This window comes from Glycine soja, chromosome 13, assembly GCF_004193775.1.
Source record: "Glycine soja cultivar W05 chromosome 13, ASM419377v2, whole genome shotgun sequence".
Taxonomy (NCBI): domain Eukaryota; kingdom Viridiplantae; phylum Streptophyta; class Magnoliopsida; order Fabales; family Fabaceae; genus Glycine; species Glycine soja.
In genome coordinates this window covers 23,826,981-23,854,765 of record NC_041014.1, presented here as the reverse complement: position 1 = coordinate 23,854,765, position 27,785 = coordinate 23,826,981, and the positions used below count along the sequence as shown (strand labels likewise).

The following is a 27,785-nucleotide window of genomic DNA, read 5'->3' as shown; positions in this document are numbered from 1 at the left end:
TCAAGCCATGTCAGAACAAGAAAAGTAGCTTGTAAATAAATTCCATTCTTAAGGGCAGCGTTAATATGTAACATACAGGCAGCGTTGGACCTCATTGTTAACAAACAAGGACATGGTGTGTATCATGGAACTTACTACAACTTAGGTCTCATCTAGTACAGTAATTAAAATATTAAAAGAATTTCAGTTGAATTCTCTTTGGCACGTCTTTACGTTACAGTGGCTGAGGAACCTTCTGAAACAATTCTGGGGGCAGAAAAAAGTCCACCTTGGTCCAAAACTGATGATATCAGGAGATCATGCCATTATGACCTCAACTCTTTCGTTTCTTTCCATAATGCTTGAGACTATTCTTGAATAAAAGGTGATCTTGCATCTCAGGTGTGTCATAATACAGAATATAACAACAAAAAGACACACCCTTTACTTGATTACTTCCTGATATTGAGGAGCTCGAAGTTCCGCAGAGGATCATCACGGTGGCCTCTTATAGAGCCACCGCGTGTATAAGTTGCTTGTTTGGTGTCATACACAGGTTGAATTCTGTGAGCACCAGATGGACGGCTCCCAGTTATGGTTTGCCTGCCAGTATGGTCACCTGAGGATATTGGCTTGTTTGATGAGATCATGGCTCTTCTTGAACTGCTGCCATATCGAGTGGAATTGTGTTGCGCATAGTGCTGTCAAATACAAGGTAAAGAATTAAACATACACGAGTAATTGATAGTAAACACAAGACTTCTTCAATAATCACATGTATAAATCTGATTGGACTCCAGTACCAACGAGGAATGTTAGCAACACTCTCTAACATCTATTATTGATTATAAATCACCAATTTTGGTGTCTCATTCTCATTTAATGACTCTCTTGATTTAGAAGCCAGACCCACCAAAATTAATGATTTCTAATAATTCAGCCAATAATAGAGACTAATAGAAAGAAAGTGTTCCTAGCATTCCTCAAGTACTAACAACAGAAAAACAGAGCCAAAACACCGTATATAACAAATCTGGTCCTCGTTCCTGAGTAGAATAATGTCTTTACATACTCTCCTAACTTTGCCATGTTTCTCTCTCACTTTGTGACACTTGTCTTCTAAAGATTTATATCACATGAAATCAATATTTTTTTTTTCTTTTTAACTATTTATTCAATCAATGAAGATTTATATTTACCTTAGTTTCTTTAATCAATACATAAATTTCCTCCATCAACATAAAACATAATGCTTGGAAATTACCAATAAAACAATCTTAATATAAATTAAACTTAATTTTGGGGACTTTTCAAAATTGAATGTTTCAGCTTATATTCTGTTTTAATTTATATTTTTACTAACAATAAAACAATCCTTTATCAATTAAAACAGCCTTCTCTGAAACATTTTATTTTAATTAATACTTTTATATTTTACATGTATTTACTAGCACGAGTACATGTCATACTTGCTAGTTTTAAATCAATCTTCAGTAAAAAAGAGAGGACACATTGAAGCAATATACAAAATTAAAACGTAAGGTTAGAACAAAAAATACCTCATCATTTACGAGAAAAAGTAAGCTAATTTACTCTCTTATTGGCTTCTTTCCCCATTTCTTCCAAGATAAAAGTTTTTCAAAGTCCAAACAATAAACCCTCCATACAAAAAAAGACAATAGCATGCAACATGTCTACAAACCTGATATCTAGAAAATAAGAGATCTCTTTGCTTTGAGAAAACGTTTTCCATTTTCTTTTCTTGATTTAATTGATAATTACAACATAACACCAAATTTTCACTTTGTTTCCTATTTTCAAAGATTTGTACAGAAATGGTGAATAATATTTTGGTATTCTCACCATTTCCTGTACAAATATTAGGAAGCAAGTTGAAAAAAATATAACAATTTTATTATTATTATTATTATTATTATTAGAGAAAACAGGAATTGAAAAACAAAAAAATTGTTAAACCATACAGGCCCTAATATTCTCGTATGAAAATTTCAAATAGCGATTCATATATTCTTATTGTTGAATAATATTACCAAATCCTTTTGCACTGGTACATCCTCAAAACTCCTGTGTTTGGTGTGATCACCACGAGGACTAGCATTTGCAGGGTTCCTCCGGGAGAACGCTTCAACTGCACCAGAGAATTTCTCTCGAATCTCTTTCCCAACTGGAAGAAATCGCATGACCAAAATAATACAAAATGAAAATTGAGAAAAGTAAATTAGTTTAACTTTGGTGCAAGCCATGGAAAACATAATTATAGTTGACTGCTTTCTTGCAATTATTTTCTAACACAGCATATATTAAATTCAAAATTTCTGACCACACAAGGTCAGGCTCATTAGGACACCAAAATTCATTATCTTATTCAGCAGAAAGAGAATGAACCTGAGATCTTTTCTGCTTTTTGTACATGTGGACCTGCATGCATAGCTGCCTTGCCAGTGCCATGCTGTTATTACAACTACAGTAAGTGACCAACCATAGACAACATAATCAAAATAAGCAAGCACAAAAGTACTAACCCGCCCTCTGGAGCTGCCACTGATCTGTGGATATTTTAACATAGTCCAGTCAAAAATGTAATCAAACTGGTAGCCTGCATAAAAAAAGTCAAGATCAATTTACAACCACTAAATACACTAAAAGTTTCCACCAAAATATACTGAATGCATTATGCCAATTAGATATTTGGGGTAACATACCTTCTCGAATAAATAGGTCTCGGAAAAGTCTCTTTAAATACGAATAATCTGGCTTGTCCTCAAATTGCAGTGATCGGCAATATTGGAAGTATGACACAAACTCAGAGGGATATGATTTGCAGAGCACCTGTTAACACAAACACATTTTTCAATGGATTAATAAAATTGAAATATGATCTGAGACAAAAGTGGGGAAATTTTACAGGTTATGCTAAGTGCCTACTGTTGAAAGCAAGGATTAATAGAGTTAAGAATTAAAAAGTGAACAAAAACCAGAGAGCATTTGGTCAATCTTAGTATTAAATAGAAGTAGAACACTTAGTTCCAAATTTCTAGTGTAAACAAAACCTGCAACAGTGCTTGAATAAGTATTAACATTCAAATGTCCAAACTACTGTGGAGCTGGCTTTCAAGTCTGGCCTGTCTTATTATTAGCCTCCATGGCATCAGAATATCTAACCTAACTTGTATCAAATCAAGATCTAGGGTTGACAGATCCAGTTAGTCATCATACCTCTATGGAAGTTGACACCTTTGTCTCACTGATTTTGTCATATTTTTGTTTTTTGGTGCCAGCCCTCAGTCCTTGCCAGGGAAGACTGAAAAAGGAAAATGTAAGAAAGAAAGCTGATGGTGAGAAAATTATGTAATAACATCCAACTTCCAAAAGGGATAAATTAGAAGCATTTGTCAATTATCTAACCTTCCTTTTAAGAAATACATGAGCACATAACCAAGAGATTCCAGATCATCCCTTCTGCTTTGTTCTACCAGTAAAATAAATATAATTAGTTTATAGAAAACATTCAAGTCTAATAATGCAATAATTCACCTCAAACTTTTTGTTGTCAACAGAAAAAGGAATAAACCAGCACAAAATATTACTCACCAATTCCAAGATGAGTGTTGACACTTGCATAGCGTGCTGTGCCTGTAAGGTTCTTGTTTTCCCTATGCAAGGAACACAATCATTAGAAAAACAAATTGAGATCAAAGAGGCTATATTTCAAACAAGGGGATTCCGAAGCTGTGAGTTGGGTCTGGATGGGTATCACACACTCTTCTACCAGTGGGAATTTTTTAGAGCAAGTTTGATGATACTGACAATAATAAAATTATTATTATTACCATTATTATTAAAATAAACTAGTAATAGTTACATTTAAGTGAAGACTTTCCACTAGAAGACAGCAAAAATGCATAATAGCCTATTGAAGTGATGCACATGCATAGAAACAGAGAAAGGAAGATTTCTGCAATTATTAATCCAAGTTTGGTTTGCCTAAGTGTTGTTGCTGAACTAAATATTACACCATACATAAATAATGAGACAAAACCAACCTGTATGGTATGTGCCTATGAGTCTGAAGATCCCTATATTTTTTTGCAAGGCCATAGTCAATGGCATACACCTGAAATGAGATACCCAGAATGAAGTATAGTTAAAAGAACTGAAATTTGCTTGTGTAACTGAGTTATTTCCTATCAAAATCTATCAAACATTTATTTAGTTGGACAAGAATTGGATTCCATTAAAATAGATTAGAAGTAAAAGATGGACAAACAAATCATGAATAACATCCATAAGTTAAAGGCGAAACAAATGTTACAAACCCAGGAAAGAGATGAGAAATCAAAAGAAACAAACAAAAGGAACAATTTTATTGAATGACTAAGAATGGGAAAAAAAATTGTTCAACGGTGTCCTCTTCACAAAGGGTTTCCCATTTCATAATAACTATATATAATTCTTTGAATGAATACTTTCATCCTCCTTTCACCTATTTATCTAACCAATAGCCTCTAACTAACTGCTCTACTTGTGCCTAACTAACTGTTCTAAATTTCCCAAACTATTTCACCTCCCCTTCTGTATGTCCTAACAGAAAATTAACTCAAAATGATGGCCAATCACTGAGCATATCTGATGATAAAGAAAACATTCCCCCTTTGAAGAAACCAATTGCTTTGAGCTGCAAGAAGGCTAGAAAGTGAAGTCTATCAAAGTGAAACTCAGCTTCATTTCAAGGATTAACCCTTCTAAAAGTTGAAGTAAGTTATCCATGTTATATTCTTCAATTCTTGTACCAAAAGATAGGATCAAAAGATCAGAGAAGCTCAACAATTATATCATTGAACTGCAATCATATGATATGCTTCATTTCAACTGAACATACTGGTGCAAATATCTAGTCACTTGCATGCAAACATGTGTACACATGCAAAACTTAAAACTGCACACCAGCTTAGAAACATGTTGCTTCCAAGGACAATTACTCACAAAGATAGACCCACTCAATGTTTATGCTCAGAGACAGTACTGTCTTTTTCTCAAAATTCTTAAACAAAAAGAATATATGTTGTGAATAGCAGTATCTACAGTGCAAATCACTAAACTAAAGAAGAAGCACACCAGTAAGTTAAATAGTGTTAGGATGTATTATGAACTAAACCACATAGAATTGTAGATGTGGTAAGAAAATAAGAGAAATGCACTGGTGAAATATGTTTAAAATTGTAAAGGACCAAGAAGAAGCAAGAATATCCTTGCCCAATTAAAAGACAAACATGGGAATCATAGTATTTAACTGCCAATTCCTCATAGCATTCAGCTAAGCTTATATTTTGAATTTTTTTAATGCATCAGAATCACTTTAATTTGTATTTCCTTTCTATTTAAATAAATGACTGTAAAAAAGCAACCAAAATCTTCCAAACAGAGACAAGAACATATTGGATCAAATTATGCCATTATATACAGTCAAAATCCAAGTCTTCCAAAAGGCTATTCAGATCTTTTGTCTTAACTAGACTACTCTTTTTTTTTTTGCTCAGCAAAAATAAATATATATTTACTTAACTAGACTACTCTATTTTCATGGTCATCCTCTGCCTCTATTTATCAGTCCATCCCCCATCTGATCAACTATTTTTAGTAGGGTTTCTGTTGGACTCCACATATGGCCAAACCATCATAGGCAAGATTCGATCATCTTTTCCCTGATAGGTGCTACTCCTACTTTCCCTCATGCATTAGTTCATAATCTTATATTTTCTTGTATTATGCTTTTTTTGCTACTTTATTACCCATTGCTGATCTAGGCTGGTCCATAAATTTTTCTTTGAGCTTGAGAGCCCACATGAATCCTATGATTTACATCTTTGGAGCTCCTTATCTTTCTTCTTCACTATGTACGATAGATACAAGATACCTAGACAGTGCAACTTGCAGTATGATATAATCTCCACTTTTCACCTCTAAGTCAATGCAACACAAATAGACAAACTCTTCTCTGGAAAGCAAACAAAAATTGAAAGAAATTATCTTCAACAAAACATACTTGGTTTGCTTTTCGTCCTAGACCCATTAGAAAATTGTCCGGCTTTATGTCACGGTGAAGGAAACCTCTTGAATGCATATATTCAACTCTGTTAATCTAAAAACAAACAAGAATATTATTAAGCAAATAAATCATTAGTATCACTTTTTAAAGTACCTTCTTTGAAAATAGTTGCCATACAGACATACCAATTGATCAGCAAGCATTAACACTGTCTTCAATGTGAACTTCCGGTCACAATAGTTGAATAAATCTTCCAGACTTGGTCCAAGAAGGTCGATAACCATGACATTGTAGTCTCCCTCAACTCCAAACCACTTGAGGTGGGGAATCCCCGCTTCATAATGGAAAAGGCATATTGGATTACTCAAACAGAAACATCTTCATTGTTTTCTAACATTTTTTTCATTCTTCATTTTGCTTTGAAGGCAAGGTTTGACTGTTTGAGACTAATGGTTCTGATTTCATTACTTAAAAGAAGATATGGTGCACCAATCATGTCCCCAGAATCAAGAAAACAGGGACAAATGCATACATATATGTGTAAATATATATATATATATATATATATTATAATGATTAATGTTATTAAGATACATTTGCCTGAAACATCTAGTATTAGGTTAGATAATACATTTAATATCCTAATTCCTAAATACTAAAAAGAAAGAGGGATGTAGACTTACTTCCTCCTTGAAGAAGCATATACAGTTTTGACTCATAGTGAAGCTGTGGATGCCTGGTCTTCACAGGTTCCTGGAATTTTTTGACAGAACAAGATGGGATTGTTAGGAACTTGAAATGCAGAATATCATGAGTAGTTAATACAATTAACTGTTAACAAAAAAAAATATGTGTTGTAAAAATATGAACCAAAGTGAGTATCCAGCAGCTACAAGACAATCTTACAAAGAAAACATAATGACATTCCATATGTCACTTCAATCCATCATAAGAACAGATCATCCACTTATTGTTCAAAAGTTAACACTCAAAAGCAAGACATGACATTTCTTTTGTTATTTACTTTATCCATAAATCATGTCTCATGTCAAATTCTATGTATCACGGTTGGTTGTTGGAACTCCCGTAGTACTAACAAAATTTTTAGGACACATCACATACAAAGTGACAATGTCTTCCGCATAGAATAACAAAAGACTTCAAAGAGCCCGATATATAGTTTAGAAAGCACAAGAAACCAGATTAAAACAAGGTGATCAACATCATTATATATATTTAAGATAATATGGTATATAGTAGAAATACAATCAGAACCACCAGAAAAAGAAAATAAATAAATCAAGCGATCTCTATAAATTCATGAAAGATTTCCATAATTAAAAAATTTGTGGCCAATCCAGACAGAAAAAGAAACAAAAGCTTGAAGAGAATTTAACATACCAGCTTAACAGCTACCTCCTCTCCAGTTTGTACATTAACACCTAACATAAGACAGAATATAAAGTTACATTTTTACAGCAATAAAAAAAACGTACAACGTTATAATAAAACGCATCAAAACAAAACAAAAGGGAAAAGAAACATGAGCATGCCTAAATAGAGCTCCCCAAAAGACCCACTCCCAATTTTCCTTCCCAGTTTAAACTTGCCACCAATCACATGCTCCATAATGAAATAACCTTCAATCACCAGCTGCAATGATCTTCTTTTATGCTCAGATTTGTGCCCAATTCAAAGTGATTGTGCAGAATCCCAAACAGAGGGAAAAAAAAACCCCACACCCACAGATTCACCTGAGTCAAAAAAATCCTAACTTTCTTCAAACACCCCTCAAAATCCAATGAGAATTCACACCCAATTCATCAAATTAAGCACCAATTTGGCGCATCCAGGACAAAGGGTAAACAAAAAAGGAATCAAATTTAAGAAATTTACAACACCCCTTTTGAAGAATGAGGATGAAATTCTTATTGAGAACACAAAACCACCTCCTCCAGCTACATTCCTTCACCCCAAATCAATCACCCCCAGACTGCAAAAATTGAGGCCGTAATTTTAGAAAAACAGGACCCCATTGACCCAACACAAACAGAATCCTTAACGCGTTTCAGGAACCACAAAAGGGAGCCAAAGGAAAAAAGTGAACTTTTTTTTTCGCGAAATGGATTGAGAAAGCAAAAGGGATGACAGGAGCCTGGGGAAGATCAGAGAGGAAGAGACAAAAGTAATTCCACAAATGAGAAAGTGAGGAGATGAAGGGACGAAGCTGGTGTGGTTTGGTGAGAGGAGAGAGAAAGAAGAAGAAGAATGTGAACAAAAAAACCAGGCATGAGAATTATAGGAATCCTGTTTCCTTTTTTTGGTTGGATTTTTATTTTTAAATAAAATTTAATTTTACTTGGTGTTATTACATTTTTTTTCGAAGAAAAAAAATTATTTTTTCAACCTCGAATTTACCATAAAGACAAGATTATTGTTATTTTTTCATTTGTCTTTAAAATAAATTCAATCACTTTGGAAAAAATTATCTATTTAATTGAATAAGTATATTCAATTTTTTTATATAATTTTTTTTAGTTTACTGTGTTTTTCTTCGTTAATAACTAAAATTAAAAGAAAAAGAGACTTAAGACTCGGGGTTACGCGATTCCTTCTCTGTCTGCCGTTCACGTTTGCGCTGTCAAAAGACAAAAAGTGTTTTCCTTAATTTTCCTTTTATATATTTTTTCCCCTTTTCTCATTCTCCTCTTTTTTCTGTTATTTTTCTTAAGTTTTTCTCCTTTTTATATTTTTTTGGTCTGTGTATGTACATTGCATTGTTGCTGGTGCCTCAGGTCAACTCTGATAGTCTTTAACTTGTCAAAGCATTTGGTGGCTATTACTCTTTATAATAATAAGAGAAACTTATACGATTAATTTAGTATTAAATAATTTTGTAGTCTTTATAGTATAAGAATATTTTGGTTTTTTTTTGTCTTTTTTCATTATTATTTTTTTATTATAGTATTTGCTGTTAGATTCTCCGTTAAATCTAGTAGAAAATTTTGTAAATACTAAAATAGACAAAAATTATAGAAACCAAAAATTGAGAAAATCACAATGAAAACAACCAAAAAATAAAAATGATGAAAATGAATACAACTCCTAAGTCTCTTTTCGTCTTCTTAAGATGAGATAATATAAGTATTTTTAAAGCATTTTTTGAGCTCGTGGATTTTTCTTACCTTAGAATGAAACATCATTCCCTCCCCTATAGTTTTACACCAAGAAAAACAATTATCTAAGCTAAAATTACATGAATTAAACATTCAAACACTACAAATGTACTTTTTTTTACAGCCACTACAAATGTACATATGGAAGGGAAAAATAAATCTGCAATAAATCTACGAAGTTATATGTTCAAGGTTTACTGTCCTTAAAGAAAATAAAAAAGGGTGTACTGAGTAAATAATTTAATGAAGTATTAATTTAACAAATTCTTATTAAACGAAAATTTATGCATAAACTAAATTATGAAATTTATTGAAACAAATTAAAAATATATATATTTTAATAAACTTCTCTATTTAAAATGTTTATTAAATAAATAGATTTTATAAACTCGAATAAACTCTATCGAACACCTTATATAACAAATTATAAAAAAAATTGTACTTAAATTTTAAAATATTTTTATGTTGCAGTGAAAAGGATAAATTCACAAAATCATCAGTACAATGATTTTCTAATAAATATGTCAGGAGTGCATAAAATCTAAAACCCTAAAAATAAGTTATAACAATGATAATTTTAAGATCAAGGTGATCATTATTTATTATTTATAGTTTATACAGGAAGGGAGCGTGCGATTAATTATAAACCCTACTGAGCCCGCTCCAAAAAAGCCCCTCATGAATTAATGATATATGCTCAATGCCCAACAAGAACGTAATAATGAAGGCTTTTATGATTACGGAATAGCATACTATTTGCAATAATTGATAGGCTGGGATTTATGCATGGATATTACATTTCGACGTTGAAATTTTTACACTTAATGATTGAGATATATATCACCTACCAAAAAATGATTAGATATATATGTAGTGGTATAAATAATTTATTAGTCTTTTACAACTTGATTAGCTTTATGTCTTTGATCCATTTCGCTTTTTTTTTCTTTTAAGAAAGACATTACCAGAATATATTATATTGATTTCATTTTTTTTTTCCTTTGATCCATTATTTTTAATTTATATAACTGTTGAAAGTCTCTATGAATAAAAATATTATATATATGGGGCGAGAGGATAGGATTAAACGACTCCAAAAGATTTTATTTAAGGGTTTAGGTTTACATCTTTTGTCTCAAATTTCTAACCATAATATTTCAAATAACATTTTTATATATGCCAAGAAATACTATTATAGCTAGAAATGTTATTTTTTGACATATATAAAAATGTGTGTGGTTAACTTTTAATATTTCTAGGGATATTTTTAAAGTTTTAAAATAACAAATAAAAAACAAAAGTAAAAATAGAAGTTAGTGGAGTTACAAAATAACTTCTTTCATTTTCACGGAGGGGTAAATTTCTCATTCCATTAACATATGAATAAGGAGAGTGCTTAGTAGGGAAGAAATCTTGTCGTGAACATAGTTATTGGAAAAGTTTATTTTTGAGGATGTGTAAAATACGTTTAATTAGACTTAATATATTTCCTGAAAATTAAAGATTCATGTAAAATATATATTATTAAAAAAATTTCTCACTTTAATAACATATCAAATATGGGAATGGTAGTTTTTCACTTTAAGATTCTTAAAAAAGATTTGTTGTCTACCAAATGCCTCCTGAAAGTTGAAAGTTGTTTAGACATGGAAATACAATTTTCTTGAGAATAAAAGATACTCTAAAAAAATTTCTGATAATCTTCTAATAAACATGGAAATAAACATCCTTACTTTTAACCAATGTCCCCTATATTTCTTATTTTCATTTTTTTATAATAATCAAATTTTCCCACCTAATGTTACTCTTTCTACATATGTAATATTTTTTATTGAAAAAACATGATAATTATTTTTTAAAACTTTATAACAAATAAGGACTTAGTCATCAATATTTCACACACTAGTCATCTCATGATCAAAATATTAGCATGAAATACGTTTATTTTTATTAAGAAAGTCTAGCTCAATAGCATCATAAATAAGTTATTATCATAATTCTCTTATCTATTTTTTATTCCCACTGCACCAATAAAAAAATACACAATACAACAATTAAGTTTAATTTAGAATGTTGTGAAAATTACCTTAAAACCGTACCCTCATAACTCATAAGAGGTTGACCCAGTGGGGATTACATGAAACGCAAACATGCAGCACCATTGCTTTTAAAAAACCGCGTTAAAAAGGCATCGAATGCGTTTCTTCCCTATTCATTCTTCGACTATAGTACACATTTTCCGCAAAACATGCTGCACCACTGCTCATAAAAAAAACATTAATTCAATAGGTTCAATATTAGTGAAGTGCACACACCTAACTATAGTCTTCAACCGAATCTGCCTGATAATAATTAATTGGAATTGTTCACACGTACAAGGTTAAATTTGTGAAACAAAACCATGTGAAACCTAAGGAAGTTGTTACTTGTTAGAACTCATATATATATCTATTGTTTTGCAGCTTGTTGGGAAATTTGTTTATTCAAGTAGAGAGGCACATGCAGGTGCGTGCTAAATTTAAACAACATATTGGGACCACAGAAAGAGAAAAGATTGAAGTACTCATAATAGCATTTAATTTCTTCCACGTTTGGTCATGTGGTTAAATTAAATTAATTAACAATATACGGAAGCATCCAATGAGAGACAAGAAGATGGAAAATAGAGAGATCGATTCCCGCACCTTCGAGGCCAAAAAAATGGAAGAATAAGTTCATGGAGTTAATTATAAGGTTGGTTTAGTACATGCTTGTTTTAACATTAGAAGACCTCCAAACAACATAATAATAGAATCAAAATTTCTGAATTTTTACTTCTCACCAAAATATGCATTGGAATGTATGTCCGTGTAACTTAATATTAAACCAAACATGCAACATCAAATGCCTAAAGATATTCAGTCAAGGAGGACTGTTGGAAAATATGTCTGTTATTTTTTTTTTCTTAGAAAAGAATAATTTAGTTTTCCTTTTAATAATTGTTATGTTTTAAATCTTTAGAATGTCTTTTAGAATTAAAAATGATATTATGTTTTTAAAAATATTATTTAGATTTAAAGATATATCTATATTTAGGATTTGTTTTCTTATTTAAGATTAAGATTTTATGTCTATATATAAGTAAGAGCCTTTTGATATGAGAAAAATGGTCCACTTGAAGAGGCGGTGAACCCACCTGCCAACTTGAGAGAAGGATAATGTCAATGATTTGTAAGTTTGACAAAAACTTATAATGAAGATAACTTACAAGGATGCGTAAGTTTTCCTTAAAAACTTATGATGATCATAAATGAAATATTCAAGAAGTTGCTCTACAAAACATAGCTCTTCCACACAATATGCATCTTGTTTACAAAAATATCTCTACACACCACAAAATACCCCGTGGTATCAAAGCTTACCAAAACAAAAAACCATGTCAAAGGGAAGGAAAAAGGTCGTGAGTTCTCGAATCTTCACTAACAAAAATTAGTAACTAACAGCTATCATTTTTCGATAAAATAAAAAGAAGATTATAACATACCCCATGCAGTAATTAACTTTTGTCTAGACAGTAGAATATTTGACAAAAGCAAACAAACTAGTTTACAAGGGAACCATGAATTGTGTGTGAACATATGAAAATGGCTACAGAATTATTTATTAATTCCCTAAAAAGTTGCAATCTATCTTCTCAATATACAGCTCAATTGATCTCCAGCTACTACTTTGAAGTTTGAACACTTTTAAGACCCAATTGGAAAAGCTATGAACCTTTATTAAGATATATATCTAGCTAGAATTACAGCAGGTCCATGCAGAAGCTGTGTACAAGCTTGTATCCTTCCATCCAAGCCTTAAAGTTCCCTCAACTTGCGCAAGGCTATACCCATAAGCAGGTGAAAACATGTTCAATATCAATTGTGCTTGAGCCATTGAATTGTCACTCAATGGAACCTGCTTCACAAAACAGTGCCTAGCAAGCTCACTTCTCCACTGCCTAAAATTGTCTTCACCACTCCTCTTAGGTCCTCCTATGGCCAACACATTGTTGATCTCCCTGGAGAGAAGGCCATGCTCCACACGGTGCCGGTTTGAATCATCATTGTGTAAGTATGCTCCAAGGGAATCAAAGAGGGTGGAGTAGTAGTGCAAGGAGGCAACAAAACGGTCCAAGAAAGACCCTCCATGGTTTACATCTTGCTCCACCAAGGTGATGATTCTTGGCTCCAACTCCTCAAGGAGTCTCAGTGTTTTCCAATCTGGTCCAGTTGCATCATACAGTGAATGCTGCAGCCAGTGCACTGCCACTGCCTCACCAGGCTTCACATGAAGCATGGACACATCAATTACTTCCCCAAACTTTGTTGCAATGGGGTGAAACTTCAGTGACAAGCCAAGCCTTCTTGCAAAGTTTGTGAGTTGTTTTCCTGTTTCAACAAGGAGTTCCATTGAGGCTCCCAAACCTGTCATTGTGACTTTTGGTTTACCCTCCATTCTTGTGGCTAAGATGTGGAAAAAAGCCGGCCATTGAAGCCCTTGCATGATGTCCAAGTCAATGATGTGAATGCTGTCACAATGACTCACTGCTTCTAGAATTGCTTGGTTGGAAGTGAAGTGAGCAAATTTGATGAAAGGGGAAATGTTGTTGAACACTTGGAATGCTGAGTTTATGCTTTTGTGATCAACCAAAGGGGAACACACTCCAAGCCATGAATTCATCACCCTGCTAGTCATGGCTTTTGCAAAGTAAGCAACAACACGTTCAGCACATGATGCTTTGTATGGTGAGGCCATTTGTGTTAGCTCTAGTAACATCCTATGAGCCTCACCTAGGTTGTCAACTGAGATTGCCACTGCACACTCCATTAAAAGGGTTATTAGGTTCAACCCTTGATCATAAACATTGTGTTTGTTTTGATCTAAAGTTGAGGTGTTTGTTTGAATGTGAAGATTGAAGTTTGGGGGATCGTTGGTGAAGGACTCAAACTGGGGTCTAAAACATGAGGGTTTTCTTTGGGTGAAGTTGGGTGAAAGTAGTGAGGGAACACCAAGGTTGTGATGGGAAACAACCCCTGTTGGGTTATTAGAAAGCAAGTTATCAGAAGTGGTTGTTTCTGGTAAGTCTTCAACAAAGTGTTTGGTGATGTCACTAATGTGTTCTTCCATCCAATCACAGAGTTCATTCTGCCCCAAGTTAAGGCAATGGTTGTTTTCTGTTGCTGGCTTTGGATAAGGGTTTGATGGGGTTGGAGCAGAAAATGGCAAGGAAGTAATGGTATTTGAGTAGTGATCCCATGTTTCATGCATGTGTGGATGAATCATGTTTGGATTATAATTTGCATGAATCACCTCAAATCCCACATTCATCATAGAAGGATCAAATGCTTCTATCAAACTTTGTATAACAAACTTATGAGATAAGGAAAAGTTATATAGAAGGATCAAATGCTTCTATATATGATATCTACTTACACATAAGAAATTTATGATAGGGAAAAAGAAAGTAAGAAACATGTAGCAAAACACAGTGGAATAAGGGAGGAATTGGTGTAAGAGGGGGGCTTTGAAGAAGAGGTTTGTGTCACTTTTAAAGGCAAAATTTGGTGACAAGAAAGCAAAAAATAAAAATAAAAATGGGGGCTTGTATTGTATTGTATTGTCAATAACATTGCCAATTCCAGGGGATGGCCGGCATAATCAAGACATTAAGAAAAAGATAAGTGACTAGAAGCTAATCATTACACGTCGATTTGGCAATGATTTTACTATTATACTAATGAAGTTAGTTTTTAAGCTTTTAATTACATGGCTTAACTGTTTTGAGTTATTTTTCAAAGTTGATGTAAAATAGTTAGGAGAGGGACGTTTTTGTTTGTCGTGACTATGGCGATGGAGAAGGAGCAACAACTACCCTATATAAAAATAATATGATTAATGTCATGATAAAACTGTAGTGAAAATTGCTTTTGAGTTGTTTATCTTTAATGGTCTCTGACTTGGCAAAAGGCACTCAGAAATTGCAATAATCAAAATCCTAGGTCACAGATTACGTTGGTCAGGAAAGAAATGGAAATTATTGAGGCACTGAATTGATTTATTGTTATATTATTCATACAATACATGCATATTTATTATATGAGTTTAATATTTTGGCATGAGAAAATTTTATATTATTAATTAATCAAAAATCATTGTTATATGGTGTATTTTAAAATAATTATTGTAAAAATTAGTAAATTTTTGTAATTAAATAATAATATAAAAACTGTTACACTGTCATTATAGACTATTTAATTTTATTATATTATTATTTTTTATTTTATCTCTCTCTGTTATATCAATTATTTTAGTTTACAATTTTTTTTAATTTCTCTTTATTTATACAATTATTCTTTCTCGATTCAAATTTACTGCGGTAGTGCGGGCAGATATTGTCTATATTTTTATCTTTTAAAATGACATTGGCTCTAATGAGGCACAGAAAAGGAGGAGCTTAAGATAAGATAAATTGGAATAGAGAATATTACAGGAATCGAACTTGTTTTTTTTTTTTTTTGGTTAAAAGGAATAGAACATTGCTATTTTCGTTGCATATATCTATGTTGCAAACAAATAAAGCCGAAGTGATAAGATATATATTTTCTCGTTTTTTTTAATTAATCTTCTAGGGAGAAAGTATTGCATGCTCTTAAATTAAACATAAAATTTTCACCATTAATTAATTTTAGGCGCATCCACAAAAAATTTAGACACTAATTCCAAGCTAGTAGCCTAAGTACTAAAAGTTTTGAACATTTATCACTGCTCCGCGAAGATGCTAAAAATTTTCCCTTAAAGCACCGGCCCCATAGTCAATGACTTATCACTCAATTCTATCAACTTATTATGAAGAAATTATTCATACAACAATTTATATAACATTTTTTACAATAATATTTTTTATGTATATTTTTCTTTATTGTATATTTTTTTTAGAGAGAATTGTATCATTTATTAGTTATTACATTATATACTTCTCTATCTTGCAGTTGTATATAACTCATTGTATGAAGTGTTGTACAAATAACAGTCTTAATGACTAGGCTTATCTTATCCAGTTTACTTTCTTCCGTGAGTAATGTCTTTTTATTGGAATACTTTTCAATCTTCAAAAGTTATATCCTCCCGTGTAGATTCAACTTATTTAGTAGCATTAATTGATTTGAGTAATAACAAAGTTTAAATTTGAGTAGTTAATTAGTTAGGTTATTGAGATTTCATCTTTAACAAGTAGGTTAACCCCTTCTGTACGGGTACCCATTGATTATTAACAGATATTAACATATATTAATTCAGTTTATTAAACCACCTTTTAGATGGAAGTGATGCCTATGTTAGTTTATTATGGCTGTAGGGGAATGAAACGACCGTCCCAGTTATTTTACCATGCTACAATGACAGTTTAATATACAAAGCATATTCATGTCTAATTTTTATTAAAATGCAAGTTTCCTGATTAATAAAGAACATATAGTTAATGATGATTGATTTTGTAAGCTTGCCGTCTAGTATTGTGTAGTTGCGCACTATTGTGGGTCAGAAGATTCAGATTATTTTTTTATTTTGATAATATGCTTTAAATGGCACGGCACATGAAAATAATGTTTTCCGTATCTATGGGCTGGTTCATGGTATTTTGTCATATTATTATTTATCATTTTTGACATTTTCTTGATTCAGGCTGCTTGATTTTTAAGAAAATAGCTTCACTGGCTATACTACAGAATATCATTATTTTATATATATGGAAAGGGGAAAAAATAAAGCATGGGACCATTCCAATGCATAAAAAAAAAGTATTAGTGTCACTATAAATGTGTAAAGAAATCAAATGTTCCAACTACGGTAAAGGAGCCAATCAAAATGTGTTGATCTATAGTTGCTATTAGGTAAAGATTGTGTTTGTCTACAAGAAAACTATATGGAACATATTTAATGAGAGGTGAGAGGAGTTAATTTTGATTGTACAATCATACGTTGATTATTAAAATTATTTTTTTCCAATTATATCCATTTTATTTGTATGACCGATGTTTTCCTTTCATGTGCTCATCTCTCACCGTCACCGGATATACATCTTATATTTCTAGCCTAATGATGTAGAGTTTTGATAGTTTGTATAAGGTTTTAGATTTAAATTTTGTTGTTGCTATTGTACATATACAGAAAAAAAATACACAGAGAAACATTGAATATTATTTAGATTTGTTAAAAAAAAAAGGACATATTTAAAGACAACGTTTCTAAGGATGTATTTTTGAGTGTGTTTTTTACGTCCAATTACCTAAAAAGAAAAAAAAGAAATAAGAAGTCAAATACAAGAGTGTCTAGGTATATGCCACCTCTCAAGTCTCAGCAGCATATTCGAATCATTCTTCCTTGTAATGGTCCTGCAGCAATCAATCATAACCGTTTGTATTTGCCTGCAATTGCTTTAAGTTCCTGCGATTTTTATGCTGACAGAAAAACATTAAAACTACGAATATCAAAAGTCCTATCTAATTTGTATTAAGGCACTATTTGTTGCTTTGTGTAATTATCATTACCCTAATAAGTATGCTTTAAGTACATATGATTTAGAAAACGGAAAACAAATATAATTTCTAATGTAAATAGAATGAAGGTGTAATTATTGCTTCTAAAAATATACTAGTATCATGCTAACTTGGCTAAAGACTACATAGGAATTCATAGTGTGCAGAAAGAGCAAGGAAATGGTATAACCATCCATAATAAAAATAATATTAAAAAATGAACCAGGTCATCGACAGTTTAAAAAAACTCAAAAAGGTCTTGTTCTGCTAAATAACTTGTCAATCATTACACTCCAATGTTACAGGGATAAATGCTTTGATATCATTAATATAAAAGTGAAGGCGAATATACATGGTATCCAGTATTCATGGACATCGGGTATATTATCTGTTTTAGTGTAGCATGTGTGACCACGGACACTTAGCAAGAGATTTACAAATCAATAGTTGTGGCCACTGACAAGAAACTGGTCCAAGCCGTTAGTGTAACTTTAGAACAAATCCAACGCATGAAGAGTGATATTTTTAAACGCGGAAATAGTCAAAATGCTATGAGTTATTATCATGGTTTTAAATAGCATTCCACAACTGCAATTACAGTCACAATGTCAACTTACTTTGACTCACCGCAATGCATCAACCACATTTTTCCACAATAACCCGCAATATAAAGGTTTTCTGATTCATTGCAACGCAACCACAATTTAAAACCATGGTTATGATGATTCCTACACTGTCAGACTGCATAGATCTTGTGATTGGGGCCGGTTAGGACCTGGGAGGAAGATTCTTGTTGCGATGAGGAGATACCTCTAACTGGGGTGGCAAGAGCTTCAAAAAGCTTCCTTGAGCAGGTTGATCATTTGCAGAAGTATCAGTATCAGACCCCTCTGATGTTTCTGATTCACAATCTATCATGTCAGCCAGTTTGATCACATGAAAAAATTTATATGATAACATGCAAGAAACATAAAGGTGTACCATACAAAGAACAACACAAACTAAAAGGGGAGTTGGAAGGAATATAATGGTCCCAAAGCAAGAGAAAGCCTACCGAAAAGTGACTTGATGGTTGGCCTCTTTGGTTTGGACTGTTTCTTCTTCAGTTCAGCTGTGAGGCAAGAGGAAGGCAAAGTCAACGCAAAAGAACAAAACACACGGCCTTTCAGAACATTAAATGTAAATACAATCCAGCACAAAGACAAACACAAAAATTCAAAGATTTTTTACTTTCAACATTACCCCACCAATTTATGTTCTACATTCCTGTCTGAAAAGACATGTCACCTCATTAATGTGAAATTTAGGTTTGATATATCGTTCCAATACTATCTGCCCGATCTAATCATCTGGACCAAGTTTTTTACATAAAGGTTTTTGACTGTAGATTAACTTCCCTAAGTGGCGTGTAATTTTTTAACAAATAACAAGTAACAAATATAACTTTTCACTGATCCTACTGCTTTGTTATCTTCTTTTCTCTTTGATGTATGTGTATCCACAACAAAAACATTTGTTTCTAAGAAAGAGACAGATCATGGGCTATAATCTTTTTTTACATGCTAATTCTAGAGGAAAAAGAAAAAGAAAAATATAAGAAAGTTGAAACAGAGAACTATAGTTAAGGTTGTCATAGAATGTGTTCTTTTAAATTATCCTTGTCTCAATATAGGGAGAAAGAAACAAAAGAGCCATACTTCATTAATTCAAGAACTCTTGGTAAAATAAATTCCAGCGAGGGGCATTAACCAAAAGAATAATGTTCAACAATGTTATAAATTGTTAATGTAATAGCCACTTACTGACTTAAACAATTCATACTTTTGGTTAATGTATCAAAGTTGAAAATATCTTCACAAAGAGTTCCTTAACCATAATTTATGAATATCTGAATATCCCTCTGACCCTCTTATAATAAAATATATCTAACAAACAAGCATAATAGCCATGAACATAGCAAAAATAGAACCTCCTGGCAAACATATTAACATAAAACAACTTGTAGCAGTGAAAAGAGAAAAAAGAGATGTACCTATCCCAGGAACTTGATAATCATTGACAATTTCAAAGTTCTTGTAAGTGTATCCAACAAAATTCAAGTCCTTAGATGAAAGCATCTGTAACATCTCGACAAACAACAAAAGAATACTAAGATAAAGGAAAAGAACAACTGAAATTAAGATATTGAAGATTTGAAGATAGAGAATTAGAAGACAGCAAGAAAAAAATATTAAAAAAATTGTGACAAATGTCAGGTAAAGAACAAAATAACTGAAAATTGGAAGTTGGAACTTGAGAAGACACCCATTGGCCACTGCTAATAACAAGTTAAACACTGGTATGTTTTTATTAAGGGTTGACAAGAAGGGAATGAACAGGAAAAAAAGGGAATGAACAGGAAAAACATACTACTTCATCATCATATCAACTAAAAGGTGACACTAGCTCTACAGATAACTTGGAAACAATTTCCATCAGAGAAGACAACTCCTAAGATTACCTTCCTCCATGGACCAGATCTTGATGATGATTGATTTTGGCTGTCAGACTACAAATACAAAAGATAAAATGAGAAAAATTGAACACGACAAGTGGCCAACAACAAGCTACACAAAACAAGAATATAAGAAACTCGAATACCTCATCAAACTTTTCAAAATTCTGAGTATCTAACTCATCATTGACCTCAGGAATAAATGCAGCTTCCATTTGATAGAGCTTATCCCATTCAACACCTTTGAAGAATGGATGAGCCTATAGAGGAATGCAGCACAAAGGTAAAATCCACACCCAAATAAATAATATAACAAATCTAAGAATTTAGAAAATGACACACCATACAACACCTTTATTTCATCTGCACCTTTTGACCCCAGCCTTTGATTGACATTACACAAAAGTTTACTAATAAGATCTTTAGCTTCTGGGGATAGCCTAGCTTCTTCAGGAAATTTCAAGTAAGTTTTCCAATTTACTATCTGCACAAAAGAATTAACTTCTGAAAATCCGGGCATTGCTATCAGATTGCTTGTACTTCATAAAAATATAAAGATTAAAGAACACATTTTAAATATCAATGATGAATTGATGATCCATTCTGCACTTTCTAAAAGTGCTCTCTTTACACAAGTGAATGTCAAATAAGCATTAATCACAAAAAACATTTCTTTCAAAAAGATTACCTTCCTACATGTTAACATTGGATCATCAGAATAAAAAGGTGGATATCCCACCAACATTTCGTACATAATAGCTCCCAGTGACCACCTGTGAGTTTTGTAACAACCATCATTGCATCAAAACAAAATATGTAACCTGATCTTATGTCCACAAATTCCACATAAATGAAGCTAAACCCAATAAGCTTATTCTTTTAGTACATTTGAAGGGGAAATAATTAAAAAAAAAAATGTCCCAAATCGTATCCCAAGGTTGGAAGTAATAAATTTGTATGCCAAACTAGGCTGAAACTTGAAAATTATCGTAAGATCACCAGAAATGAATGAAAAGATAAACATGGATGTTATTTTTTTTCGTCATCATGACATTGGTGCAAAGTATCCACCAGCTTTGCTGATGACTAATCTCTGCAGGGGAACTTGACTGACCGCCTTTAGTGGGGTCTCCCCTCCCAATCACTTTTTTCCATCCACAAGGCTTGAACTCGAAACCTTGCTTAAGGGGACTGAGCTTATGACCACTCAGACCAACAACTTGGTGAAACTTGGATGCTATGATATACATGCACCATGGCAAAGAGAAACCAATATTTGATAACATGCCAACATTCACATGCATAAAACTCACCAATCACATTCCATCCCATAACCTTTCTTCAAAAGAACTTCTGGAGCAATATAATCTGGTGTACCAACTGTGGAATAAGCCTGCAACATTTATACATTCAAAAATTACAAACACACACAAAAAGATGTAGAACACTATCTTAAACACTATCCACATATATACACAAAATAGTATAATGAAACCATTTGTTTTCATTTTAGGTTGGGTGAGCGGAGAAGGTTTTGACATGTACAGTTTATCAATATACAATTTTAACATGTCACTACATCATAAGGAAAACACCACACCAAGTTTTACAATTGCATGTAGTGTCATAACAAATAAAAGGAAATCAGAACATAATAGCATTTTAGCAGTGAACTTACAAGTGTCCTCCTGTTCATTTGCCAATGTTGCAGTTGTTCCTGTTGTGAGCGTTTAGGAGTTGAGCTTTGTGTAGATCCATTCACATTCTGACCCACAGAAAAATCCTTTTCTTCAAGTGCACTACAATCTAATGGTTTACAAAGTCCAAAATCTGACAATTTCAAGTGTCCATATCTATCAAGTAGTAAGTTGTCTGGCTTGATATCCCTGTAACACAAAATATTGAATAGACAAACTTATTATATATAACTGATTAAGTTTGTTTTAGTTTCAAACATCAAACATAAACACATACATATAAATGCAACTTCATACATCAAACAGTTTTCACAAATGGATCATTTGAAATATTTTTGGTAGGATAAGCCTCACAATTGTGACAGTATATTGACTATATTCTGGAAATTACCTCAAAATTATTACAGGATAAATTAGAAGCTAACCCTAAATAAAAAAGTTAAATGTGGTACAACTAAGGAAATTTGACTGCTCTGAAAGTAAATGAACAGGTATATGCATACCTATGTATATAATTGTGCTTATGTATAGATTCAATAGCCAAAATTGTTTCTCCTACATAAAATCTGGCTTCATCTTCAGTCAAGGTATCCTTTCTCATAAGTAGAGTCATCATATCCCCACCCGGTAGATACTCCATAATAAGATACAAATATTCATCATCTTGGAAAGAACAATAAAGCTTGACTATGCAATTTCTGTCAACCTCTGCGAGGAGATTCCTTTCAGCTTTAACATGCTCAACCTGAAAATATTAACAAATAGGAATAAGTATGATGACTTTATTGACCATAGGCATTTAAACTACTAATATCTGGACTGGAATAACATAATCTGGCAAGATCAATGATTGTAAACCTGGCCTCTACGAAGCATCTCTGATTTTTTCAGCTTCTTCATTGCATATACATGATCACTAGTTTTCTCCCTACAGACTCTGACCTGGAACAAATTCAAATTTCAGGGGAAAATGTGAGGAGGAGATCAGTTGGATAATTCTGCCACGCTTTTGTAGTTCATGAAAGAGCCAGTGTTTCAGCACATGCAATCTTCAAACTAAAATTACATTTTTTTTCAGACAGAAATCACTCTTTTTATATATGCACATGAATCTCTTCAGAACGGCAGAGTTAGATGTAGTTGGAGTTTGTTTTTTGAAAAAAGAGATAGGAGAAAAGAACTTTTTAAATTTACATGTCGTAATCCTGTTGCAACAAAGCAGCAAGTTTATATTGTAAGAGAAGGGAGGACTTCTTGATTAATTGAAGACTAAAATGTGAAACCCAACAAATAAATAAAAATACAACTAGCAATAGGATTTTCGTAGTTGTGGCCATCTACTAAGTGGTAATGGAAATTGTCCCAAACTATTTACATAACACCATAATATCCTGGCTTTATAAACAAACAAAAAAATTATGTTATCCACAGAAAATTATGATAAAAACATCATGAATGCCTTTAGACTCTTGTTGCCCACATTACCCATTACAATATTTTGTTTTGTTTATCTATCGTCAAAATCACTTTAATGGCATTGTGCATATAATTAAATTAAATAAGAATACAAAAGCCAAAGTATCCCACAGAAGATTAATTTGATTTTTATTTTGATGAACAGAATCAGTGTAAAACAACCCATCATTATATTTCATTTCAATTTACACATAAAATAAAGAAATCATAAGCAAGGTTTTAAATAGCACAATATAGCACCAATAGGGTGGGGGAGCGGTGTGGCACAGCCCCTTCCCGCTAAAGGGGATGTCGTAGCCAAATGGTTATTTGTAGCAGTCATAGCAGATTGAATAGCAGCCTGATTAGCAATCACAGAGGCACTATGAGTTTATTCCAAAAAAACCCTCTGAATAGGGACATTAAGGCTCTTGGGAGAGGTATATTTGGGATTTCAATTTTCAAAAATGAAATCTACAGCTGTAATAGTGGTGAAAATGATAAAGAAGACTTAGATTTAGAAGATGTTGATCCTATCTAGGAAACTTGAATTTGACTTTTATTGGTATTTGTATGTTTTGTTCAAACACCTTAATTATTTATTGTTAATAATGAATGTCATTAATTTTGAGTATTTTTTAGAATTTATATGTATATAGCACATTATATATATATATATATATATATATATATATATATATATATATATATATATATATATTTTCAAAATAGTGGATATCTCATCCAACTATTTTGGAGCCAGCTGCCATCCAGTGTTTAAAACATATTCATAAGTCGGAGGAAGAAAGCATAGTCAGTCATATCACAGTAATCATATACATACCTCCCCAAATGCACCTTTCCCAATCATTGTCAATAACTCAAAATCATCAACACCCATCTTATGCCTCTGAAGGCGCATATATTCAGTTTCCTTTTTCTCTAAAAATTTAAGCAGGTTGTTTTGATCCTCCTCAGAGACATCAGCATCAGCCAACTTCTTTTCCAAGATGGTTCGACTGTTATAAGCAAGTGAGGTGTTATAAAAGTTTATTACATGTTTGCCAAAGTAACTAACACAGTACACATTAACATTCAAGCAAAGATGCCACTTCCAATTCCAGCAATTTTCACATGCACCTCAACAAAAAGTAGAGAGAGGAATCCATCTCCCACTATAGTACGTTTCCGATCAAGTAAATTATTAGAACTTTATAGCTCCCACAGTATAAGAGCTTGTGTTTGAGCCAATGACCTTGGATCTCATTAAACCTTCCTAATAAAAACATAATAGAGAGATATCTTCAAACCCAGTAGATGCAAGTTCACATATTAGCTTCATGAAAAACAAAACAAGTAACTCACTCTTTCTATGGATAGTCCTCCAAATTTCCCAAAAAAATTCAAACTTTCTGGCGGAAATAATGGCAATAGCTACCAAATTTGAGTTACAAATTCAAACATTTTCATAAGATTGAACTCAATGAGACATAATCCAACTTCAATTTTCAATCGCACTCCCCATTAGAAAGTCCTCCCTGTATTTTTGGAAAATCCTAGCTAAACCAGTGCAACCAAGTGCCAAAAATTTAACATATCTTGTAGTGTGACTCCAATCTACATATCGATGGAAAAGTGCAATGGCAATACTAAAAACAAATACTAGCAGATTTACAAAATGATGTAAACAAATGCCAACAAAATAATACTCTATATGACAAAAAATTTAACACTTAGTATCAATCAACAGCATCAGCTATAGAGATCGAATTCAAAGCATCCAATAGGCTTGGCAGGACATAACTCCAGCCTAAAGAAAAATACTAAGTCCTTATAAGAAGCAGAGAGGAATGCAAGTGGTTTGAAGACGAGCAAGTGTCATAAATGTTTCCCGTTACATAAAAAACATTTATCAGAATCAGAGATAAACTGAACCATACCGCTCCTTCCTCTCCTGAAGGTTCTTCATTTGCTCCTTGTAATGATTTTCAATGTACTGCTTTGTTGCTGCCACCTTCTGCTTCGTGACACTGGATAACAATGCTTCATCCACGGGTTCATTCGAATCCTGGTTTCCTCCATTACCATCCTCCTCCTTTTTCTTCCCAGCAGCCCTGGTTTTATCTCGAGGCTGGAACTTCTGAAGCCAACTCCTTGCAGAATCCATTTTCTCACCTCAATGCTTAGCAATCAACCTTCTAACCATTCCCAAACACTTCACTCCAAATCCCTTAAAGGAAAAACGAAAAACTCAATCGCAAGAAATCTTCATCAGTGTGAACATAATTACATAAGTCACCCCTACAATTTTTACACAAAAAAGGTAAAAATTTTAGTCTCGTTTCCAAGCACTTTCTAATTTGGCAGATGACCCATTTTCTACAACAGATATTTACATTTTCCCTCAAAAGCTCACGAGAAAAAACGAAAGATTTTCTTCCGGGTACCTCAATTCCCCGGTTACAGGCATTTCCAGGGCTAAAACAGTAAAAACGATGCCATCAGGTGGAAGAAGCAAAAAGGATTTTACTTTTTTTAGGGTTTAGGAAAAGCGAGCAAGAAACCAGAATGTGGAAGAATTGCGTTTCTAGAAAGAAGCTGAGAATTCGGATTACCGCATTATGAAAAGATGTGTTATTGTTATGATCCCACGAAACCCTAGACAGATAGAGAGAGTAGCAAATTTGTTGCGCAATGGCAACTGTAACTACAATTGAGAATGGCTTCGGTGAGGAACTGAGAGATACGAACTTTGCGCGTGATTTTTTGTGTTTCAAGCTGTCTTTCTCCGTGTGTATTCGTAAATGACATGGCGTTCATCTTATGTGCCAAATTTGCAACCCAATTCTTCCTTTTTTAATTATTTTAAGAAAATGAAAAAGTGCACAAAAATGAAAATAAAAATAAAAGGGTAACTTTTGGTTTTAGCATTTAAAAATTAGTTACTTTGGATCCCGCGAGAAACCGGTTTCGATTCCAATGCTGCCAACTTTTTTTTAATTGAAAACGATTTTGTCTCTTTTGGGCAAATAATAATATTAAAAAAAGTTTTGGGTCAGTTTAAAAAATACTTGTGCGCATATTTTAGAGAATGTTATGAAAGGTATAGTTTTCTCTTCAAAATTGGTGGAGTCACAACCACTGCCGCTGCAGCCGGCCTGAATTTTGAAAGCATACAATGTTTTACAAAAGTTGTGAGAAACAAGAATGCTAGTTTTTTTTTTTTGTTGTCTAAATCCTCCATTTCAAGAGAAAGAAACTTTGACTAATTCAGAGTTTAATCGTGAAGTAAAGTCTGACGAATAATTATTTCCGATAAGGATCAAACTCAAGTATTATTCAAATAATTCAACTTTAATTTCAGCATATTAATCATTTGTGTTCAATCACTTGGTTAAATAATAATGCAATGGTTAATTGTTAGTTTTTTTTGTTTGCAGAAGAATTAAACCTACTACATTTTCCTCCCTTCTTTCTCCTTTTATCACCAAATCAACCCTATAACTCCAGTCAGGATTGAGTATGAGGACAAAATGGGCTATTTCCCATAGTTTACCTGGATGACAAGGTTTTTTTTTTAATCTTTGAAGCCCTGACATGATGTATTTGGTAATAAAATTGTTAAGGAAAAATATTGGTTATAATGAGAAACTTCAAAAGATAATGGTGTCTAATGGAGGTTTTGATATAATGGACACATATAATGATTTTTATATGGTAAAATTTAATTTGCCCGAAGACAAAGACACTATCACTTTAGAGTAGCCATGAATGTTTTTTTTACCTTTATTTTATCAGTGATTCATTAAAGTCCCTTAAAAAATAACATTTATTAGAGTTTGGATAACCATTAGCTAAGGTGAATCGTACATCGGTTTGGATAAGATTTCTTGACCTCAATTTGTTGTACTATCATGGAAGATTCTCTCTAGCTATGGCCTTAATAGTATGAAGACCAATCAAGGTGGATCATAACACATTAAAGGTCTAATAGGAAAATTTGCTCCCATTTGTGTTGAGATTGATTTAACCAAACCATTTATAGGTAAAGTATGGCTCAATGATCATTAGTATAAAGTTAGTATGAAAGATTTCACCTTATTTGTACCAATGTGACTATTATAATCATCGTCTTGCTGCAAACCCACAATAGCCATGGCAGATCCCTTAGTCCCATGAGGTAGACAAGGTGGTGCATTAAATGCTAATAACCCAATCATAATCATGTAGGAAAATTTGACGTTGGAGAAAAATAAGGAAAGTGCAAAAAATAGTGGAAACTAATTTGCATGGTAATCGCATGATTGTCTCCTATAAGAAATGTATTTCTCCCATTAATAAAGATAGGAAAAAAAAATAAAA

General features: G+C 32.7%; 3 protein-coding genes across 10 annotated transcripts; all 3 read right to left on the bottom strand.

The window, feature by feature from the left end:
* Positions 1-8: 8 nt before the first annotated feature.
* Positions 9-8,317, bottom strand: LOC114382083 (casein kinase 1-like protein 6). The gene is made up of 14 exons (XM_028341319.1): positions 7,600-8,317; positions 7,448-7,488; positions 6,730-6,799; positions 6,232-6,380; positions 6,044-6,139; positions 4,044-4,114; positions 3,592-3,653; positions 3,406-3,469; positions 3,217-3,301; positions 2,703-2,829; positions 2,523-2,596; positions 2,386-2,449; positions 2,031-2,164; positions 9-680 (listed from the first exon to the last, which is right to left on the bottom strand). The coding sequence occupies exons 1-14, from the start codon at positions 7,673-7,675 to the stop codon at positions 432-434; spliced, it is 1,362 nt and encodes a 453-aa protein (XP_028197120.1). The 5' UTR covers positions 7,676-8,317; the 3' UTR covers positions 9-431.
* Positions 8,318-12,749: 4,432 nt separating this feature from the next.
* On the bottom strand, positions 12,750-14,719 carry LOC114381934 (protein SCARECROW-like). The gene has a single exon (XM_028341167.1). It carries the CDS (start codon positions 14,572-14,574, stop codon positions 12,994-12,996), a length of 1,581 nt encoding a protein of 526 aa, XP_028196968.1. The 5' UTR covers positions 14,575-14,719; the 3' UTR covers positions 12,750-12,993.
* Positions 14,720-17,420: 2,701 nt separating this feature from the next.
* On the bottom strand, positions 17,421-26,237 carry LOC114382654 (serine/threonine-protein kinase tricorner-like). 8 transcript variants are annotated; one of them, XR_003660272.1, is made up of 15 exons: positions 26,039-26,237; positions 25,364-25,653; positions 24,268-24,442; positions 22,827-22,910; positions 22,472-22,713; positions 21,950-22,157; positions 21,585-21,664; positions 20,960-21,044; positions 20,624-20,755; positions 20,418-20,531; positions 20,278-20,325; positions 19,810-19,894; positions 18,832-18,888; positions 18,395-18,688; positions 17,421-17,699 (listed from the first exon to the last, which is right to left on the bottom strand). XR_003660272.1 is itself a non-coding variant. In XM_028342216.1 (14 exons), the coding sequence occupies exons 2-14, from the start codon at positions 25,588-25,590 to the stop codon at positions 18,546-18,548; spliced, it is 1,680 nt and encodes a 559-aa protein (XP_028198017.1). In that variant the 5' UTR covers positions 25,591-25,724; positions 26,039-26,237; the 3' UTR covers positions 17,964-18,545. The 8 variants fall into 8 exon arrangements, 3 of the variants coding, with proteins under 3 accessions (XP_028198017.1, XP_028198016.1, XP_028198018.1); XR_003660273.1 differs by having other exon boundaries at positions 17,421-17,685; XR_003660274.1 differs by having other exon boundaries at positions 18,405-18,688.
* Positions 26,238-27,785: the final 1,548 nt, after the last annotated feature.

Bases quoted from the DNA above. Each gene is read 5' to 3' on its own strand.
- LOC114381934 (XM_028341167.1), bottom strand. From the start codon at position 14,574: ATGATGAATGTGGGATTTGAGGTGATTCATGCAAATTATAATCCAAAC.
- LOC114382654 (XM_028342216.1), bottom strand. From the start codon at position 25,590: ATGGATTCTGCAAGGAGTTGGCTTCAGAAGTTCCAGCCTCGAGATAAA. The intron at 24,443-25,363 runs GTATGGTTCAGT...TGCTTATAACAG, and splicing joins CTTCAGGAGAGGAAGGAGCG to TCGAACCATCTTGGAAAAGA. The intron at 20,326-20,417 runs GTATTCGAGTTT...TTGTATTTGTAG, and splicing joins ATTTTGAAAAGTTTGATGAG to TCTGACAGCCAAAATCAATC.
- LOC114382083 (XM_028341319.1), bottom strand. From the start codon at position 7,675: ATGGAGCATGTGATTGGTGGCAAGTTTAAACTGGGAAGGAAAATTGGG. The intron at 7,489-7,599 runs GCATGCTCATGT...GTCTTATGTTAG, and splicing joins TTTTGGGGAGCTCTATTTAG to GTGTTAATGTACAAACTGGA. The intron at 6,381-6,729 runs GTAAGTCTACAT...TCCATTATGAAG, and splicing joins TATGCTTCTTCAAGGAGGAA to CGGGGATTCCCCACCTCAAG.